The sequence below is a fragment of the Rhopalosiphum maidis genome, chromosome 1, assembly GCF_003676215.2.
Source record: "Rhopalosiphum maidis isolate BTI-1 chromosome 1, ASM367621v3, whole genome shotgun sequence".
NCBI classification, from domain to species: Eukaryota; Metazoa; Arthropoda; class Insecta; order Hemiptera; family Aphididae; genus Rhopalosiphum; species Rhopalosiphum maidis.
The window spans coordinates 51,710,773-51,732,551 of NC_040877.1; the positions used below are offsets into that span (position 1 = coordinate 51,710,773).

Below are 21,779 nucleotides of genomic sequence, written 5' to 3' on the forward strand. Positions count from 1 at the left end.
TAATTAAATACCAGTTTTAATTTAAATTTACAAATAATATCATATATTTAAAATTTAAACCCGTCATAAATTTCATACGTGTATGAAAAAAAAATTATATGTATACAATAAGTAATATGATGTTCATATATAAATAAATAATTCATCCAACGATGATGATCTAAATTATAACTATAGAGCTAATAGGCTTTATAGGATATATCTGTCCTTCCAATGAATATGCCTTCATCTTATCAACAAATATTTTCTATTAGTACAATAGCTACTTCGGTAGTTAAGACCTATGTATTAATTTTTTGAAAATCCTTGTTATTTTCTACATATTATTTATTCTTTTAGTTTATCACTTAAAATGTCATATTAACATAATTACATTTATAATCATCCTAATTCACTAATATCCAACTCATAAACTTAATCATAAATGATCCAGATACCTTCTTGATGATAAAACCATTAGTTTTTAAACGAATAAATAAATTCTTAAAAAAAAATAATAACACTTGAATTTTGAAGTAATGTCAGTTGTAGTTGCATATTCAAAAAAACAATACTTTCATCAATATCGTCCTGTACATTTACTTTTTCTTGTACGTATAATTAATAACTAATAAATTATAACCATTGTTGTAATTATCAGTGTATGGAGATTGTAAATATTCTTTTTCTTAGTAAAACAATTAATAAAATGATGCCTAAATAATTACTATTTTAATTGTTTTTATAAATTATATTGGTATAATTACTCAAATGTATTGATAAAACATTATTTTTCAAGCATTTTGTAGGTTATACTGGATAAACAGTTAGCTATTATTTATAACTAACAATCGTCGCATAAATAATAATGTTTAGAATCTAATTTTTTGTTTAATTGACAATTAAAAGTTAAGATACTCGAATTCATGTCCATAATATAATTTTTATATAGATTTTCATTTCCCATGCAAATACAAAATCAATTATTCACACAGAAATTAATGAAAATAATTTTCTCGACATTTCTATAAAATGGAATATTTATCATGGCTATATTATTACTAATGAAATATGAATTGTGTTCTTATGGGGTTTCATTTAATTCATTTACACAAATAAATTTTACATAAAGTAAAATAATTTATTTAAAAAAATTATTAGGATTTTTATATTTATTCCAATTTAATGTAAACTATAACAGAATCAAATGCTTCGTGTGTATTAAAATAAACAAATTCGTAAAATAAGTTAAATTAGATTTTATAAATAATTGAAAAAGAAATTAAAGTAATAAAAATAAGTTATATTCATCTTTCAATTATTCCGTTAAGAAAACACGCAATAGTGTTACAAGTCTGAATGCATTTATTATGTTAATAATGTATTTCACGCGCGCTGATTTTTAAATCGTTCGTTACAATTCTCTCAGAAAATGAAATTTTACAGTATGTTTTATAATATAAATGATTTATAACGGAACGATAGAAAACCCCCATTTATTGTTGATGTTTGCAATATGGATTCATTTTAATTTTGAAATGATAAATAGGTACCTAACGCATTATTATAATATTTTTTTTCGAAAAAAACTAATCGTTTCAAACAGGTTTGATGCATTTTTTAAATGATTTCTACCTATTAAATGTTCAATATTTGCAGGGAATATTTAAAGACAAATCTGAGTATCCGACGCTGACGAGAATGTCATACTGTCAGCGCAGATTAAGGCTCGTATTTCTGAGCATTTTTAAAAAATTCAACTGGAAACACGTGGCCTTAATACAGGACCGTTCGGATTTGTTTTCTTTGACAGTGGGTGAGTAACATTGTATTAATAAATCGAAAAATTAACTGTACATTTATATTTTGCTTAATATAATCATTTTACATTAAAGGATATGTAAAAACGCAAATCATTTCAAATGTGTTTCTAAATACATTAAAATATTATTGTTAATGTGGAATAATTAACAGTAATAATTTGATAAGAAATTGCATACGATCTCATCTTGTTTTCCATGTGACTTATTGCCTATAATGTTATTACATTGCCTTGTGCTAAATCAATTGGAATTACTGGTTCGAAAAATATATTGAACAATAAATTATAAACAGTCAACAATTCCAAACATTATAATATATACTTTTAAGATCACTTGGTTATTTTTGACACAATACTTCTATGTAATAATGTATTAACCATGTATAAACAGGATTTTTCGTATTAAATATAGTTATAAACATTTCATCGTTTTATATTTATATGTGCTCATAATATTAAATATTTGTATGGCTCAGTAATAGGGCTATAGTCTAAACTATAATATATTTACGTTTGTAAAAATACTTTTTATTCTTATAAAATATACAGTGCAATATTCACCAAGCATATTCATCTATATTGTTTACAATAGATTATTTCAAATTTCGATTTTTGAAATTTATTTATATTTATGTAAGGCCCATATTCAAATACTTAGATTTAATTTCCGTTTAAGAAAGAGCTAGTGTCCTGTTGTTGTGTCAACTCCTTTTTTCATGTGAAAACTACCTTTTTCTATTATAAATTATTAAGCAGATAATGTTCAAGCGCTTTCTATGAATACTCAAAATAATAGTCCATAGTAATAAGTTTAGAAAATAGAGTTAATAATGTAATCATTTTTTTTATTTTTTAAACATTCCATCTAAAATTATTTATACAAATCTTGAACCTTAAAAAAATTGTATTACTCATGTTATTGGATAGAAATGGAAGGAATGTTCAAATGCTTAGTGATTCACCCTGTAAAAGTGTATCTCTTTAATGTCTTCCATGTAAATATATAATTCTTCTTTTTATAACTAGTTTTCTTCATCTGCAATATTTAATCAATTTGAAGCCAAATAAAAACCTAGAAACATTGGCCATAGTTATACATGAGAATATATATTATATTTTTTCTGTTGTAATTAAATTAATACTAACACTAGAAAATGTAAACTATATTATAATTTATAAACTTAAAGTGTACACACTACTCTTCATTTATCAAAAGTCATCTTTGACAACTTGAACTTGATCTTTGAACTTGTGACATATTACAGAGCTGTTCTAACAATTTATTGCTTATGATATATTTTGTTTAATTTAATCATACAATATATTGTATTTTTGTGAATTATATCCATTATTATCACTAATATATATTAATTTATAATGATAAAATTATATTATATATAAAAAAAAAAAATAAAAACTGTTTTTGTTATAATATAAATAATTTTGATTTTAAATATTACCCGAATCAAACTATATTATTAACCTTACACCGAATTAATTATATTTATTTTTATAGAAAAAAAATAGTAAAAAAAGTCCGTTTGTATATGAAAGGTGTTAAATTTTATAGGTAAAAACTTGGAAATTGGGCTTAGAAAAGCAGGCGTTTTGAGTTTTATACGGGATTTAGACGGAAATGACGAAGATCCACACTGTGAAAATTATTTAAAAGATGCTAGCAGTCAGGCAACAGGTAACTATTATGATTTTTAAATTAATTTCAAAGTATTTATGATATTTTTTTATACAATGTTATATTTTTACCTATAGAAATAAATGAACTATGTTAAATAATTAGATTTTTGTTCGTTAAAAATAATATAGATTAAAGTAGGAGTCAGCTGAAAGCCATTTGTCTTTAAGTTTTAACTCTTAAGATTTATTTTTATTGATGTTAATATATAATAATTATGAAGAATTTATTATACATATAATACTAGTAATTTTACGAAAACAATAATATTTATTCATGTTATGTAAAAAAAATAGCATAGGCGATAGACATTTAATAAAATTAAATATTGAGTATTCAATATCGTTATTTATTGAAGTGGAAAAAACAGATTAGCGTTATTTAGCGTTGAAATTAAAATACATTTCAAAAAACATTAAAGAGATCTAATTTTTTTCTTTTTACGTTAATGCATTATTCTTCTATTTTTTGTATTTACAGTCGTAATACTATGTGTAAGGGGAACGTTAGTTCGGAAATGCATGTTGGCTGCTCACAAGCTCGGAATGACCAAAGGAGATTGGGCATTTTTAGACGTGGAGTTAGTTCAGGTAAACAAAATACATGTAAATAATAAGTATGTAATCTACGTAATAAGGTACTTAAAATGGTACTTATAAGGTAATTAAAAAATTATAAGATTATTAAAAAATAATTGTCACAAACCGTAGAAAAATGTTATCCAAGACCACCTAAAAAAATGTAGTTTTAGTTGATAGGAAAATATTTATTATTTTCTGTGGTAAATATTTTGACAGAAAAATAAATTCTGCTTGAATGATAATTAAATTACTTACTGTTATTTTAAAAGTAAATTACAAAAAACCTGTAAGTAAAACCTCAATTTTTCTTGTTGTATTTAGTTATTTTGAGATTCTAGACCCACCCGTTTCTCAAATTCTCAATAATTGTACCTGATTTCCTTTTTAAGAAATAACAAATATGATGATAGCCAATATGAGTTTTGTCTTATACAGTTATACGAGTATAATATCATAAGTATCGTCTACACAACGATTTAGCAGTTGAAACATTAAATTGAAAATTAAAAAAAACTGTTTCGAACGTATTTTTTAATGATTTATCTTAGATAAAATGAAAATCCCACCATCGACATTTACCTCTCGAAACTGTTCGTCTTCTCAATTCTTTTTAATTTTGATCAATGGCGTTTATAATATTAATTCGTTATAAGGGCTCTTATTGGGGCGAACACGGATGGTCGACGGGAGACAGTGAAGACGGTGCTGCCAGAAAAGCTTACCAGGCACTGTTGCGGGTGTCTCTGCTAAAGCCTACCAGTTCGCAATTTCACAATTTCTCTAAACTGGTCAAGCAAAAGGCACTAGAAAATTACAACTACACATTATCTGAGAACGAAGAAGTGAGTATATCAAACGAAATAATAATGATAACAATAACCATAAATATGATCGTCGGACGAATGATGAGATGATAGTGTAAAGGTCGATATTATTGGTATCTTAGGTAAATTTTTTCGTCGGCGCATTTTACGATGGCGTACACTTGCTGGGCATGGCAATGAACGAAACTCTGACCAACAAACAAAACATCAAAGACGGCAAAGCAATCACCAGTTTGATGTGGAACAGAACGTTTAGCGGTAAGATGGTTTTGAATTCGCTAGTAAATTATTAAAACGTAGTATAATAATTATTATATTGAACTCAGACGATGTTTACAATGAACAATATCATTTTAATTCAAAATAATTTCGAAAACATAATTTGTACACTTTTGCTTAATCTGAGACAGACGTTCATTATATAATGATATTGTACTATTAAATGTCTTAGAATACGGTATCACGTCATTAATCTTATTACAAGCTTACCGTTCAAAAGGTACAAATTATAATGCCGTTTGCCCGTTTAAAACCGTTAACCCTCCACGGGTAACTATAAATGCAATATACTTATACAATACTACAATAGATTGGGGAAAATATTTGAATATTATTTCATCCGATATTTCGATCGGGAAATTACGAAAAAGGTCCCGTTGATATTTCCTAAAACCGTAAAATGCATATAACTATATAAATAAATAATAATAACATTGGAACTCGTTAAGTATGTTATCGTGTATTTGTCTACTATGATATGTTTAGCTTGAAATGTTAAATCGTGGAAATACGTATATTTCTATTAGACTTTTTTGACAATTTGACAACTGACAATATAATAATATATTTCCGTCAGATAACGATATTGAGCTCAGGCGATCAGTGTCTAAAGACGATGAGATGATCCTGTAGTGGTAGGATGATTTGAGGATAGATCGTAAAATGGAGAGGATTTATAATATCGTATAGTACGTCACGTACATTATATATATATATACAATTATTTATCACTCCTTTTGGTCGTTTTTGTCGTCATGGCGTAAAAAGGTGTCACTGGCCGAGTGAGAATCGACGAAAACGGCGACAGGGACGCGGATTACGCGATATTAGACTTGGATCCGATCACGGGTCGGTTCGAGGTCGTAGCCAAGTACTATGGGGAGGCGAGGAACTACAGCCCGGTGATTGGCAAACACATCCACTGGCCCGGCGGATCGGACGGACCACCTGAAGATGTTCCGGCCTGCGGGTTTCTAGGAAGCGGACCGGCCTGCGATTCTAAAGGTAATTAAGTCCTATTTTAGAATGCACACATATGATAATAATATAGATTTCACTCAATTCAAGCATAATTTGATCAGTTCTTAATACATTTTACTCGTCATTAGATTCAAATATTATGTGGGTAAGGAATAGGATTGCTGAGAAAGCTTAGTCTACCTCGACTTTAATATATATATGTATACATATATATACACATATATATATGTATACATATTAATTCTTATTTTATTAGTCACACGTCATTACTATAAGTTTTAATATTAAAGGTTTAAATTTTAAGGTATTAAACTTTATTGTTTAGGATGTTTTAGTAATGTAGTATACACTATAATACCTATCCACTATCGAAAGCAGAAATTTAAATTGAATATTAAAAATCATATAGCTATACAACTTGTCATTGTTTTTTACAAATTGTATTTTGATATTTCTAATGTCTTTATATAATGTACATGAGCTAAAATTTATCAGATAAGAACTATACAACAAGTGTATTTCAAATAAATTTTCAGATTTAGAAATATTTTTACATTGATAAAAGCAAAATGACACATCGGTTTGAAAATAAATGATACAAAAAATTGTATGTCAATTAGTCTTTTTTTGAAAATACATAACTTGCATGGAGCTTTGTGCGCCGAACTAAATATAACCTATGTAATTCTAGACATTTCTTTTGACAAAAATAAAAAAGCTCTAGTTGCGTGGCGTTTATATATATATATATATAAGTATATAAATGTGTGTGTACAGCCGTATAGGTTAACCTTTTACTTTTTTGCACAAAAAAAAACTATGAACACTGAAAAGCCATTCTTTTGGTTTTTACCCATGCCAAATTTAACGATTGCGGTTTTCTACTAGTCCTACTCCAAGTACAAACAAGATCCAATTTGCTACCAGAAACGGCAGAAACCCCCCTCAAAGTTGGAAATTAAATAATTTTTTTTAATTTTAAATCTAAAAATATCAAACAGAATTGTATAATTAAAAAATTCATCGATTGGCTCTTAATCTAAAATTAGATAAGCCAATAATATTTTATATCTTCAAAACAATCGCTATCAGCCGCGATTGCTTTAAATATTACTATAATAAACGTAATAATTTACTGTATTTGGTTTTGTATTTGTAATTGATAAATTAATTTAACTAACCGTACATTTTATATGTGAACAAACATTTTAAAACGCAGTCACAAAAACACAATAAAATTATAACAAAGTCGTTGAATTTGTTTTTGGCGCAAATAGAAAGGTCACAGTTATCTGATTTGGGCGAAACGGAAAAGGTCGATTACGGGAGAAAAGTGAAAACGCACCACCCATAATACCTAATATATACGTATATTATATTATATGTATACGATCGGCGCCAACCGTCGGCTATCCGATCATTTGGTCGGTACAATTCGATCGACAAAGATATAATTTTATAGTAACGGTTTAAGTAAAAAAAAAAAAATCATATTATGGTAGATATTGCAGATGAATAACTTCATTCATTGCAAGTTCGTCGTGAATTCTCCATTAACAATATAGGTAATAATAAACACTGCATCGAACATTTCTTTATTGCCATGGTGAAAAAAATACAATACCTATCATTTACCAAATCCGATATTTATAAAGTTTAAAATTTAATTAATTAATAATTAATAATGACGGTTCATTTGAAAAACTTTTTAATTATTTAAAGCGGTGATTTTTAGAAGATAAAAAATAATTATTGCACATGGATTTTTTTAATGATAAAATATAGTAATCTGGGACTTAAGTGAGTCCGTGGTGTATTTCAATATTTTTATTATAATAATTATATTTACGATCTTCGAATACTCTTACTCTCTCTCTCTCTCTCTCTCTCTCTCTCTCTCTCTCTCTCTTTCTCTCTGTATATATATATATGAATAGATAGATAGATATTTAGGTCACCGAGGTCCTAAATGTGAGGCTACAAAGTATGAGACCACGTAGAATAATAATAATAATGTACATTTTTGGGTTTTTTATTCGTTTAAGCTTTGTTATATACATAGTTTTGACAATTAAATTATTGGGATAAAAGTTATTTTGAAAATATAAATATTATACATAATGTGTACAAAAAAAAAATAAATAGCTTGAGTGGTTAATGAAAGATAATACGGGAAGTATAATATTTTTTGTTAATATGAGAAAGTGTTTTAGATGTCGAAGGGGATGATGTAGGATTTATAAAAAGACAATAGGTGAGTGCACTGTGGTGATAATTTAGGCCATTTAGGGCAATTGAAGTTAAGATAAATAATTTCATAAATCATAGAATTGTTGTCAAGTGTCCAGAAGACGGATTTTTGTTGTTTATTATCAATAATACACTCAGAGAAAAATTTCATTTAATTAATGAAAAACGGGTATGATTTTGATCCGATGAAATCAACTCATTATATTTAGGTTATTGATTTCATTAAATTAATGAAACTCATAATTCTTGAAAAATAATAAATTTTCCATTAAATTAATTCTGACTATAAACAATTTAAAGAAATTATTTCTTTCATAGTAAGAAATCATATAATAGAAACAAATATTAATTGTAATAAAATTAACACTACCACCTTTAAATTATAACCTTAATATCTTTAAATTAAAGATTTAATGTACTAGATAAAAGTAAATTTTCCTTCAATATAATGATGATTTTTTTTTTAAAAATTCAAAAAATTCGAGCACCATGTTAATCATGGCGTCGCCCAAATCCACCGGAGCGAGATTCGTTGTTGTTACTAATGTACCCATCTATGCATGGAAACCTAACGCTAACACTTATCGACTACAGTTTGAATTGATATTTGATGCCAAATCTTGAGCATTTAAGCCGTTATTTCTGAGCTGCTTTTTTATTTTACGTTAAATATTGTTTAGCTATTCCTATGCGATTAGTATAATTCATGTGTAATTAAACTTTGATATTCTTATTAATTATCTTTTTAATTTATTTACTATTTATCAACAATATCTGTTTATATTTTTATGTTTTTTATGTATTATATATTATCTTTAGCATAGAAAAATACAGAATATATAATATACAATATTTTAATATACCAAATTTATTTAAAGAATTAAATATTAATGTTTATACCTGTTCTATATAATTTCAATAAATACATTATAGCACCATATAGTTTGATAAAAAAAAAATTGGAGGGAGGAATTATAGAGTACTATAATAATAGGGTCTAGGTACTCTTTTTAAAAATAGAACATAAGATTTTAATAAATGCTTTCCATTTGTTTCAGTCCTAAAATAATATAGAATAAATAAATTTACTAAACAGATTTAGTTTAAAATGTTTTAATGTTGGACACTTCTTATACAAATAAAAGCTATAATAGTTTGCACAGTAGTAATGTACGCGTTTGCTGCAATATTACATAAAATACCTATGCCATAAAGCGACGCCAAAACTTTTTTACTAATTGACTGATATTTTTTTATCTTAAACTATAAAAATATATTTTCGTCAATATAACGAAAAATGCTATTAATTCAATACCATTTTACAGTTGTTAAATTGAGAAGAAACGAAATATTGATAATATTCCATTAACATTAAGATGTTTTCCTTAAAACTAATACTATTTTAGAAAACTTAAATTATGATATCCGATAACATTGATTATAGGAAAAGTAACATTGATGTAAAAGTTGATTGAAATGTATTTAGTTTAATAAGCCATTGATTTAAAACCATTTTGTTAACAAATTAAGTACTATTTTTCATAAATTCAACATTATAATTATGCGTAAAAATGAAGATATCATTCATTGTTTCTAAGTCAGTTAAACATAAAATAAAATATTTATTTTCTTTATTTTAAAGAAAACTGAATAATATAGTCAATGGATTTGCTAAAATTTAATTGTATATTTTTATTCTCAAATTGAAAAAAATATCTTTGAATTGATTATGTTATCTTTGAAATGATGAAATTTGTCATACATTTTAAGAAAACAATAAAATAGTAAATCAATGGAATGAAATCATAAAAATTAAAACTATATTTTCTCTAAGTGTATTATTATTTATAAAAATTACTTTTAATTTTAATTATAAATCACGAATAAGTGATTAACAGGTATTTATAGTACCCAAGAGCCACATAAAAAATAACTTTAATTTTAACTATAAACCACTAATAATAATCTAAAATTTTAGGAAGGTAGATTACATTAAATTATACATAATAATTATAATAATGTATATATATTTTAGGATTACATAAAAAAAAATATTTCATTTGTATTTCTGACAACTGTGCTTGAAAAGTCACACTGATTTAATTAAAAACTCGTAAATATCTAAAACGTAATTAAAATTAAGGTTTTTAGATTTAATTATAAGTCTTATATAAACTGAATGCTAACAAAAACAAGTTAAAATTAGCAAATTAACTATTAAATAGTTAAAATTTGACTACTTTCCATAACTATAAAATGTACCAATATTCTGTAGATCTTGATCGCACTAATAGTCTTAAAGTAATAGGCAGTTTGGTAGAGTAGACTATTTACTGAAAAAATTATGAAAACATTAGAAAACTATATGGTTGTTATGAAAAATTCATATTGACAAGAATATATTATGTTCTAAAAAGGTATTAAATTAAATGCGTGACTCGGCATTTCGATGGATATGTATGTTGGATTAAATAGTCCCTATAGACCATTTATTTTATAAGATAGATTTATCCATTTACATTTATATTTATTGTAACGCGTCATGCGTACAATAAACTACAATTATACAAAATAATAAGATGTGCAATGTAAAATACATAAAACATTTTAAAATTCAAACTAAACACATTGTTTTGCTTAGAATTTTAAATAACTGCAAGTTATACAACACTATATTTATTTTCCGCAGCGCGGTATGCCTATGTATCATAAACATTTTTTTTAATTGTCTTGTGTAGTTTAATATTAATTATTGACATTCTGAGAATAGCGAAAAATGTATTGATTTTTTAATTATACGAGTGTTTACATAAATAAAGTATTTTTGTATGTCTGTCATCAGTCATCATTTTAGTAGTTTCTGGTAAATAATATTCTGTTGGTATTTTGAGGAATCAAGAGTGGAAAAATGTTCAATGATTTTCTTAATACCCTGAAAAAACATTAAAAAAAAAAAGAAGAAGGAATTTCTACGAAATTTGTAATTTATTTTTATGTTATTTATTTATTTATTAATTTTTTAAATGTCTATAAAAAAATGATTCTCTAAGTCAACATTTTAAAAAATTTAATATAAATATAAAATCTAATACATTAAAGCCAAAACATAGTTGGTTATTTTTGGCTTTATAGTTTTTTTTAGTAATTTGGGAGAATCTGGGTTTTGATTTGGTTAATATTAACTTTAGATTCAATATTTATAAATTACAGAACCATAATATTTATTCAAATCTTTTGGATAAATGTCGTACTATATTTATTAAACTATGCAGCAAATTACTCATAGCTCTTATTTTTATATTTTTGTTAAAATAAAACTATCTATATTTCAAACTGTATAACTAAAGTTATTAAAGAAAAAAAATGTATTTATCCTTATATCTTTACAAAGTCTTAATCCTGGATTCCAAAGAAAATAAAATTTTTTATTTATCTATACTTATGATTTAAATAAGTTTAACAGCCCTTGTGTTGTTTTTATTAAAAAAAGTATTGATGTTATTTCGCACGCAAAGGAATGTCAGTTTTTACTTTTTTTTCTCGATTTAAATATAATATTATGATTATTTAACTAAATTAATTTACACGATTATTAAAATATTATTATATAAATACTAATTGCCCATTTTTGTTTTTAATTTGTCTAATTTTATATTGATTTTTGCACACAGATATTTACTATATAATGTTATATGCATTGATTGCTTTTACCGTATTCATTTCATTCGTCACCGTATTAGCTTTCATCGTAAACAGGTACGCATTAATATTATAGAAAAATTATATCAATATTATAAATTAGCTAGTAAAATAATTTTTTCCGTTGAAAACAGACAGCTTAAACTTGCGGCGGATTTAAACAATATGAGTTGGAGAGTACGACCAGAAGAAGTATTGATTGAAGTCAGCAAACCGTATTCATCTCGTTTGGCTCTACAGAAACCAACTGAGGTAATGTATTTCATTAGTTTAAAATATATACTTAAGAAACGTACTTAGATAATTATTTTCTTCATTACCTGAAGTTGTGGTACATATTCATATGCGATATGCATTATAGCCTCGACGATTTTATCAAAAATACTATACCATATTTATAATTATTGGTATACTGTTTAAATATATTTTTGAACCAATAATTCCATTATTTCGATTTATCAGGGTTAGGATTTTGTCGATTTCGTAGCACCAAAGAACGTTTAGCATTATATACGTTAACATTTACTGCTAATTTAAAATCCAAAAATCAATTAATTCTCATAATTAACAAACAGGCCTAAAAAAGTACCAACATATAGAATGTATTACAAAAACATATAAAATGTCAAACCTTAATATGACTTATCTTATTCTTAGTCTACGGTCAGTATAAAAAAAAATACAAACAAGACTGTTAAAAATATATAAATATTATACATTTAACATATTTTAATTTCTTACTGATGAGTTTAATGCAAGTTTTACGATAAAAAAAGATAAACTATACATAATTTATAATGTGTAATTTTAACTTGATTTGGTTAACATAATTTTATTGTCAGCGGATTTAATACATTCGGGTGTATTTTTTTTGTTATTTCGTAGAAGGAATTTAATTCAGTAAAATGTATTTATATATGGCGTATAAAAATATATTTTGGATATTTTTAATACTTTAATAATTCATTGTTGTTTTTTTGTACAATCCAGGGTTATCTTTTAGAAAATCATAATAAATGTTAATCTAGGTTCTTTTTTTAATTTTCTAAATCAAATTATTTTTGGATTATATTGTTGTCAATAACACATATACTCGTCAGTAAAAAAAAAAAAAAAATATTACAAACCATAGACACAATACAATTAATAATATATTTTTTAGATATTAACAAACAATTAAAGACAGTTCTATTAAATTATTACTATATTTTTTAATTTAATAAATCATACATAAGTATTTTTTTAGAATTTGTAGAGAATATTTTGTCAGATTCATTTCCTTCGACTTATGGGCTTACATAGTAATTTTTTATCAGTATCGAAAAATAATTATTAATTTAACTTTTATTTGGACTTCTTGGTTAAATTTGTTTACAATTATAGCTTTTCCACCCTCGCTGTTCGAATATTCAACTATAAAACAAAATTGTAAACTACTACGTTTTCTAGCATTCTACTATTTATACTTAATAGTTACTATTTAATATATAGTATTACTATTACTAAATGGTACATTTTTGAAAATCCTAGCCATGATAAATCAATTGCTACTTAAAAGTTGTTTGAACGCTGAATTTATAAGATAAATCATATTATCATAAAAAATTCATACAAAAATATTTCATTCTGCAAATAACAATCAAGTATAAATGTACAAAGTATTTTATATTCTCTCATCGGATCGATTGTTTTAATAATTATTACATTATTGATCAACTTCGAATGAAATAAAACTTTTTAGAATAGCGTTGAAGAATTGAAATGTTCGAGTGCCACATTATGAATATGAGAAGTTTTCAGGTACCATCGAAATTTAATGTACACTGTTGGCTAAAGAAAATAGAGGCAAAATTAAAAATAAAATAAAATTTAATTCACTAAAAAAAAAAACATTTTTAACATGACGTGGCAACAAAAAATTGTAATGTTCAGGCCCCGATTAACGCCGAGATAAAAGAGCTTTAGCCCAAAGCGCAGTGTACAAATAAAGGAGTCTTTAAGTCTTTTCATGTTATTATTTAATATTTTTTAAATAATGTGAAATTATTAACTCTGGGTCAAATTAAGATTGATAACGAAAAGTAGACTGGCACTAACATTTCCTTAACACTAATTCGGCCATGACCAGGTATTATATTTGCAGTAATGTACAGTATCAGTATGGTATAATATTTTATGATCTCCTGTCATAGAAGGTAAGCTAATACGTACGTATTATTTTATATAATACATGTATATATTATGAAGGAATTTAGAGTGATTTTAAAACCTTTGAGCCGATATATATGTATTACAGTTCGTGATAATTTGTCGCTGAAGAAAAAGTAGTATAACATTATTATTACGAAAATCCGTCCGTTTATAAAATCACTGCGGTGTTTTTCTTATTATTTTAAAAGCCTTGTCATGTTAACCTTTCCAATTATTTTTGTATAGATATTCGAACCGGCGTTGCAAGAGAAATTAATCTGTCGGCGAAGGTCTGACACTTCAAATTCGTCGTTACCACCGGCTCAAGTTTATACTACAGTCGGCATTTACAAGGTAAACAAAAACCAATTTTCAAAATGATTTTTCTAAAAATTGTATATCCTTGTTATTATAGGGGTCTAGGGTAGCGATAAAAAAAGTCGTCAAGAAAAAAGTCGATTTAAATAAAAAACTATTATGGGAAATCAAACAAGTAAGTAAATTAATTATAATTTACATATACATTATCGTCAAATAATTTTAATTACCCTCAAGAGCATCTCTTAAAGCGTGCGTTGAATGAGTCTATTAACTAAAATCTCTATTTAATTTGTAGAAGTGTTTTGCTTTCATTGTTTTCATTGAAGTAATAAATTTCAAAATACATTTTAGATGTATTTACCAATTAAAACTGCCAATAATGGTATGAATATAAATCAATACCTATAGGTATAAGTTTCTCAGATTGTAAATTACGCTTCTGATTAAAAATATAAACTAAATTTTCGGAAAATCTAAGTATAATACTATAGGAAATAAAAATATTTAATGTTTATATTATATTTAATTAAATTATTTATTTAAAATATTACTTTTTATCATAACTTTAATTTAACTTAATACAACAATTAATAAAATAAATGTGTTTGATTTGATTTAATTTAAAATACAGTTGAATAACAGCTTATACTTACAATGATTTTCTTCAGTTGTCTCATTGAAATTATCTTGCTGATATTCAGGATTCCAGATTTAGATTTTGAAAATAACCATTGTAACTAAAATTTCTAAATTAAACTAAATTTGATTACATTTTGAAATAGGTACGCGACGTAACACATGAAAATACAGTGCGTTTCATCGGAGCGTGCATTCATTGTCCTACAGTGCTTATACTTACCGAATATTGCCCAAAAGGAAGTTTAAAAGATGTCTTGGAAAACGATGCACTAAGGTTGGATTGGAACTTTAGAATGTCATTAATACACGACATTGTGAAGGTATTTATACATCACGGAGATAATCAAACATTATTTTCGATCATGCGTATATTGACTTAATATGATTTTAATAAATTATAGCATCGCACTGATCATTTTGCTGATCTTGTCTGTTATAGGGTATGGCATTTTTACATAGTTGTGAAGTGGGTGTACATGGAAAACTACGATCCAGTAATTGCCTAATAGATGGACGATTCGTACTCAAATTGTCCAACTTTGGACTTCGAACGCTCACTACACCGTCAGAAGTTATACACGATAGTGTTTACTACCACAGTAAGCTGGAGTGAGAAATTTTAAATAAAAAAAATTCTGAAATTGATAATATGCAGAGTCATTCTATAATATTTCATAACGTGAACATGTTAAAAGTTTAAACTATATCATATAGATTTTAATTTCAATATAATTTAATAGGTTTATCTATGATAAATATAATCGTGGAGTGACATGATAATATAACATTTAAACTGGACAGTTTTGCTTATTTACCTTACAATTGACTATTTTAATTTTTAACCTTCATCCCCCCCCAACCATTGAAAATTTACGTGTACGCTACTGAAGGTAATTATTGTCTATCATAAAAAAAAGTTTCAAAAAATACTTATAGGTAAATTTAAAAAATATAATTTAACTAAGTATTTTAACTTTATTAAATAAGAACTTAACGTTTAAATTAACTCGTTTTATTTTATAATATATTTATCAAAATGTAAAAAACAATGTTTTGCTAGAAAATTGTCGATTGTATAACTTTAATTTTGGCAGTATTTGAAAATAATTTTTTTAATTTTTCCAGATATACTAAATATTTAAAATCAAACTCTACACCTACAAAATATAACTACCATATAAGACAAATTTAATTATATAATCTATAAACATGTGGTTATTAAAACATCACATTGTAATTTTAACAATGCGGTGGATTAATATTAAACATTTAATTGTATTAATTAATCATACTCATTATTTTATTTCTGTAAGAATTATTGTGGGTAGCTCCAGAACTTCTTTCCGAACATACTACTAATTTAATACCAGCTACCCAAAAAGGAGACGTTTACAGTTTTGCTATTGTCTTGGAAGAAATAGTTGTACGTGGTGGACCTTACGAGTTTGTCAAAAACGACTTAACAACACAAGGTAATTTAACAAAAAATAATAATACCTAATTGGAAATTTCTAAAAAAAAAATTTAATCGAGAAAATGTGTATTAATTTATGTTAGAATGCATATACAACTAATATAACTAATTGTATATATATATTTATAAATAAATAAAACATACATTTATCGTGAATAATTCACCACACGACAATTAATCGCAATTATTTTATTATTTTACCAACAATTGATCGCAAAGACCAATTTATCATAAAGTTATTTTTAGTAAATCGCCAATCAAATATTATTTAAGTTATACGTTGTCCTTCGTTGTTCTTATAGTTTACTACAGTATATTACGTGAAACTTATATGTTGGTAATATGATGACATTATTGAAATATAGCTATAGCTAGTAAATCTGAAGTATAAAAATATAGAAGTGTAATATACTATTGTAATTTGTAAGTACATTCATTCGCTAAATTGTTTTTATTATTAATCATTTTTTTTTCATAATTTTTACATTTTATTATACCATTTAATATTAAATTAGCCACTTTTACTATTATAATTTGTGATAAATATTGCCTCGGTAAATTTTTACTTCGATAACTACATCTTGCGATCGATTTTTTCCGATAAATTGTTGTACGGTAAATTATTTTCTATGGAGTGACGGGATACCAAATATTCTGTATAACATGTAATATTTTAAGGTTAAATCTTTTCATATCATATTAAAATTACCTACTACAGTGAATACCGCTTAATTGCAATCACATTGGAGATGGTCAGTTTGATTCTTTATTAACCAATTTATTGATTCTAATAATAATCTATACAGCAAAATAAATGAAAAGATACTATCAATAATTGATTTCCTTGAGGATCGCATGACTTTATTTTTGCTGTTAGTTTAAAAATAAAATATATATGCCAAATTGCATGAACAATCACTAAACATTTAATAAATCAATAGTGAGCTAATGGTCCTTTAAACATGATTTAGTGCAGACCCATGATTGGTCCATTACATTTGATTGAAAAATTAAATTAATAAATTTTTCAAATGACCTAGTAAAAACATATATATAAATAATTTTTATTTTATATTAAAATTAAATTAATATAGTTTACCTTTAATGTGGAATAACTGAAAGAATCCGATGTGACGTTTGTTTGATACGTCGTAACATAATGTTACGTTATGTTTACGATCAGCTCTGATTTTTGGCTATTAAAGTGATTCAATTATCTCTTATGCAGTGATTGTTAAAATGGTGGTTTACACCATGTCACACGATTAATTTAATATTTCAAACATTTAAAGCACATTTTTTGTTTTATTATTATTACGATAAGTAATTATATTTAATTACATTAAAATAAATTCATTGTATCTGTTACTATTCGATCATTTTAATAAACTAAACTATTATCGAACATAAAATATGTAATATTGTGAATAATTATGCAATATTATGATCGATTTATTATTGTTGTCATTCATAAACAATATTAATATTGTGATAATAATATTATTATTCGTTACAAATATGACGGTAGAAATTTTGGAAAAAGTCGAGTTGCGCGAAGAACCGTATTTCCGTCCCGACATATCTGGACACGATTGCCCGGAACCATTGTCCGAACTTATACAGAGATGTTGGAATGACGTGCCCGAAGAGAGGCCGGGCTTCGACATCATGCGAAGTATCGTACGACAAATCACGAGGTAACAATATAATATGTCTAATTTTACGCCGTACATATTATACGTAAACGATGAACGACTATTATTTTTTCGCTATTTAATTTGTATGCGAGTTATTGGCACAATAAGTAGATCGTCTGGTATAGGTTACATAATACTATGATCGACTACGTCTGTGTTCGTTAAGGATTCGTAATATTGTGGTTTCCTATTCACGGCAAACAAAAATTAATTTTCCTTATATATTAACTGCTGCAGGTATTCATTTGCAGAACCATAACTCTACTGAATGTGACGTCAGAAATTATACGAACATATAAGTTATGCAACCACCACAAATATCTAGCAATAAACATATATACACTGGTAAGAGTACATGAAAAACAATCCATCAAAACAATGTTGAAAAGGAGGAAACCGTGAACTTATCTGTGCATGTTATAAATCCGGAAACTTTTAGTAAATAAACATACGACGAGAATTACCTGTACAGGAATCCGTCTTGGTATTAAATACGTACTATGTATTTAATGGGTACTACAAGAGGGTAAAGAAGATGTATAGATTAAAATTGATCGTGGAAAAAGAGGAAGTCAGTTAAATTCAATATTTGTCGTCTTTCAAGTCTTAAACTAATAATTATTTATAGAATATATCAATGATGAAAAATAAATGAATGTATATGCATATAAACAATATGTTATTTTAAGTTATCATGAAAACACCATGTCAGCTACGGAAAATAAAGGAAAAACATTTTTAGAGATACCCATGCTAACTTGATATCTATAAGACATTGCAGTAAAAAGTAAAAATTACACAAATCTAAATCTAAACAAAAATATACAGGACACCACAAGTTATGAATTCTAATAATCTTATTTAAAATTATATTAACTATCTAACTATCTACTTAGTTTAAAAAGAAACTACTTATTACTTATTTATCAATATACACACACATGATGTCGTATTATTATTATTTATTACATTTAGTCCGACGTACTTACGTACGAGTAATCGTATTATACAACAACTATATGATAATATACATTCCTCAATAAAATGATATTAATTACAGGGGATATTGCGAAAATCTAATGGATGACTTAGTGCTGAGAATGGAACAGTACGCAAATAACTTGGAAGCTTTGGTCGAAGAGAAAACCGATCAGTTGAGTCAAGAAAAACGTCGATCCGAAGAATTGTTATTTCAAGTATTACCAAGGTCATGTGATACGAGTATAACATATTATTATTAGTTGTTTGAAGATGATAACATACGCAACATTATGCGTGCAAATATTTATTTTATAACTCTTTGAATATTTTTGTTTACAGGCCAGTCGCTCAACAACTGATGGCCGGCGAAATGGTCAAACCCGAACAATTTGAAAACGTTACCGTTTACTTTAGTGATATCGTTGGCTTCACGGTACTTTGTGCTCAGAGTTCTCCGATGCAGGTAAATAATATTATGTTTTTGAAATAAATTTGTAAATTTGTAATTCTGCAACAGGTAGGTATATAATATTATGATAACTGTCTCGTGTATGTTATTATTTCAGGTGGTAAACCTTTTAAACGATTTGTACAGTACGTTCGACCGGATCATTGGATTCTACGACGTTTATAAGGTAATGTGCGAGAATATATTAATTATAATAGAATCTACTACATTTTTCTATATTATTCTCAAAACATGATATAAACATTACATTACATTGTTTCGTGTTCGTTTATAATATTTTATTACATATCTCATTTAAATCAACACTTATGTGCAGTATCGTTCCCTCCCTAGTGGGGGTAGATTAGAGGTTATACCTCCCCCTCATTCACTTTTTTGTCGACTTTCAGAAAACAATTTATTTGATATTAGAGCTGTTATAAAAGCATAACTTTTGATTATTTGTAATAAGTTATTGCTTATACATTATTGACCAATAAATGTATGTCTTTGGATTATGATGACAGTTAATTATTTAAATATAGTATTATAAAATATATCCCTGCTTTCCCATTTGAAATTACTAGCCATATTACTGCTTGTGCGTTAATATGATTTAAACTATTTTATTATTATTCAAACGCTTGTCGTACAGTAGCCTGCAGTCTGCACGTGGCGTAGATACCTATATTATCGGCTTTTGATCATAGCAATAACATAACCACATCATAATATTATTTCATTTATACGTACAAAAAATATTTTTTCTTCGGATAATACTATTACCTGATTTTCACGTCTATCCCTCCCCCCTCGTAGGTCTGTAATAAATAATCACGAGAAAATTGATTGTTAGGTCGAAACAATCGGGGACGCTTATATGGTTGTTTCTGGATTACCTGAGAGAAACGGCGACAACCACGCAAAAGAAATTGCACTCATGTCTTTAGCTATTCTCGACGCCGTTCAAATGTTCACGATTCAACATAAGCCCGATGCTCAACTCAAAGTTCGAATCGGAATTCATACAGGTATTTTACGATATACTTCTATACTTAATACGCATGGTACCTAATATTAGTAATATTCTTATTAACAAATCATTTATTGTTCCATTTTGAAACAAATCATAAATAAATTAAATTGGGTCATATCATGTAGTTAATATTAAATGTACTCATGCATGATTAGATGTTTCATTTTTTTTTTTATAAATTATTCCGTTAAATTAACCATATTATTGTACTCAAGTTTAGTTAATTACATAATATTGTAATAGTCGTTCAACTTCATTGTACTAGTTTAAAAAAAAATTATATTTTTACGACAATTAATTAATCTATAACAACGATTTCCCTTTTTAAAAATATTTTTAATGTAATGTATAGTTTTTAATAATATTTATTAATCTTATGATTTAAATTATTTTTGGAATACGTTGTAGGGCCTGTGTGCGCCGGCGTTGTTGGCCAGAAAATGCCACACTACTGTCTTTTCGGAGACACCGTGAACACTGCATCCAGAATGGAGTCAACAGGAGAACGTGAGTATTCAATATAATATTACCATATTCCATAGTATTGATAGATAAAATAGTCTGAATAGGGTAGACAGGTGAAGAGTAAGATAATATTATATCTAACGTACCATTTACCCTGTAAAGTGTCTAAATTCCTATGCTTACCTATATAGGTAAGCATAGGTAAGAACGACACAATTTTTCTCCACGAAAGCCAATTTTATTTTATTTTTAAAAAAGAAAAACGTTTTTTAACTTCTGGTAAATAGTTCTGAAAATATAAACATAAAAAATCCAAAGATTTTTTTAATAATCGTCATATTATGATCTAATACAATTATTTTCCAATAAAAATAATATTTATGTACAAATAAAAGCTCGTATGTTTGTGAAGATGTGTCA

General features: G+C 26.3%; 1 protein-coding gene across 1 annotated transcript in view; it reads left to right on the forward strand.

Annotated features, from left to right (window-relative positions):
- Nucleotides 1-21,779, forward strand: part of LOC113552126 (atrial natriuretic peptide receptor 1-like) — a 58,736-nt gene that overhangs the window by 36,301 nt on the left and 656 nt on the right. The window contains exons 4-22 of the mRNA XM_026954838.1: nt 1,639-1,795; nt 3,372-3,494; nt 3,975-4,084; nt 4,729-4,917; nt 5,022-5,157; nt 5,947-6,183; nt 12,081-12,165; nt 12,243-12,360; nt 14,545-14,652; nt 14,714-14,791; nt 15,402-15,578; nt 15,698-15,857; nt 16,572-16,730; nt 18,261-18,429; nt 19,490-19,636; nt 19,750-19,873; nt 19,977-20,045; nt 20,715-20,889; nt 21,303-21,401. Of these exons, the coding sequence (XP_026810639.1) occupies nt 1,639-1,795; nt 3,372-3,494; nt 3,975-4,084; nt 4,729-4,917; nt 5,022-5,157; nt 5,947-6,183; nt 12,081-12,165; nt 12,243-12,360; nt 14,545-14,652; nt 14,714-14,791; nt 15,402-15,578; nt 15,698-15,857; nt 16,572-16,730; nt 18,261-18,429; nt 19,490-19,636; nt 19,750-19,873; nt 19,977-20,045; nt 20,715-20,889; nt 21,303-21,401 (2,620 nt within the window). The remainder of the gene's footprint in view (nt 1-1,638; nt 1,796-3,371; nt 3,495-3,974; nt 4,085-4,728; nt 4,918-5,021; nt 5,158-5,946; nt 6,184-12,080; nt 12,166-12,242; nt 12,361-14,544; nt 14,653-14,713; nt 14,792-15,401; nt 15,579-15,697; nt 15,858-16,571; nt 16,731-18,260; nt 18,430-19,489; nt 19,637-19,749; nt 19,874-19,976; nt 20,046-20,714; nt 20,890-21,302; nt 21,402-21,779) is intronic.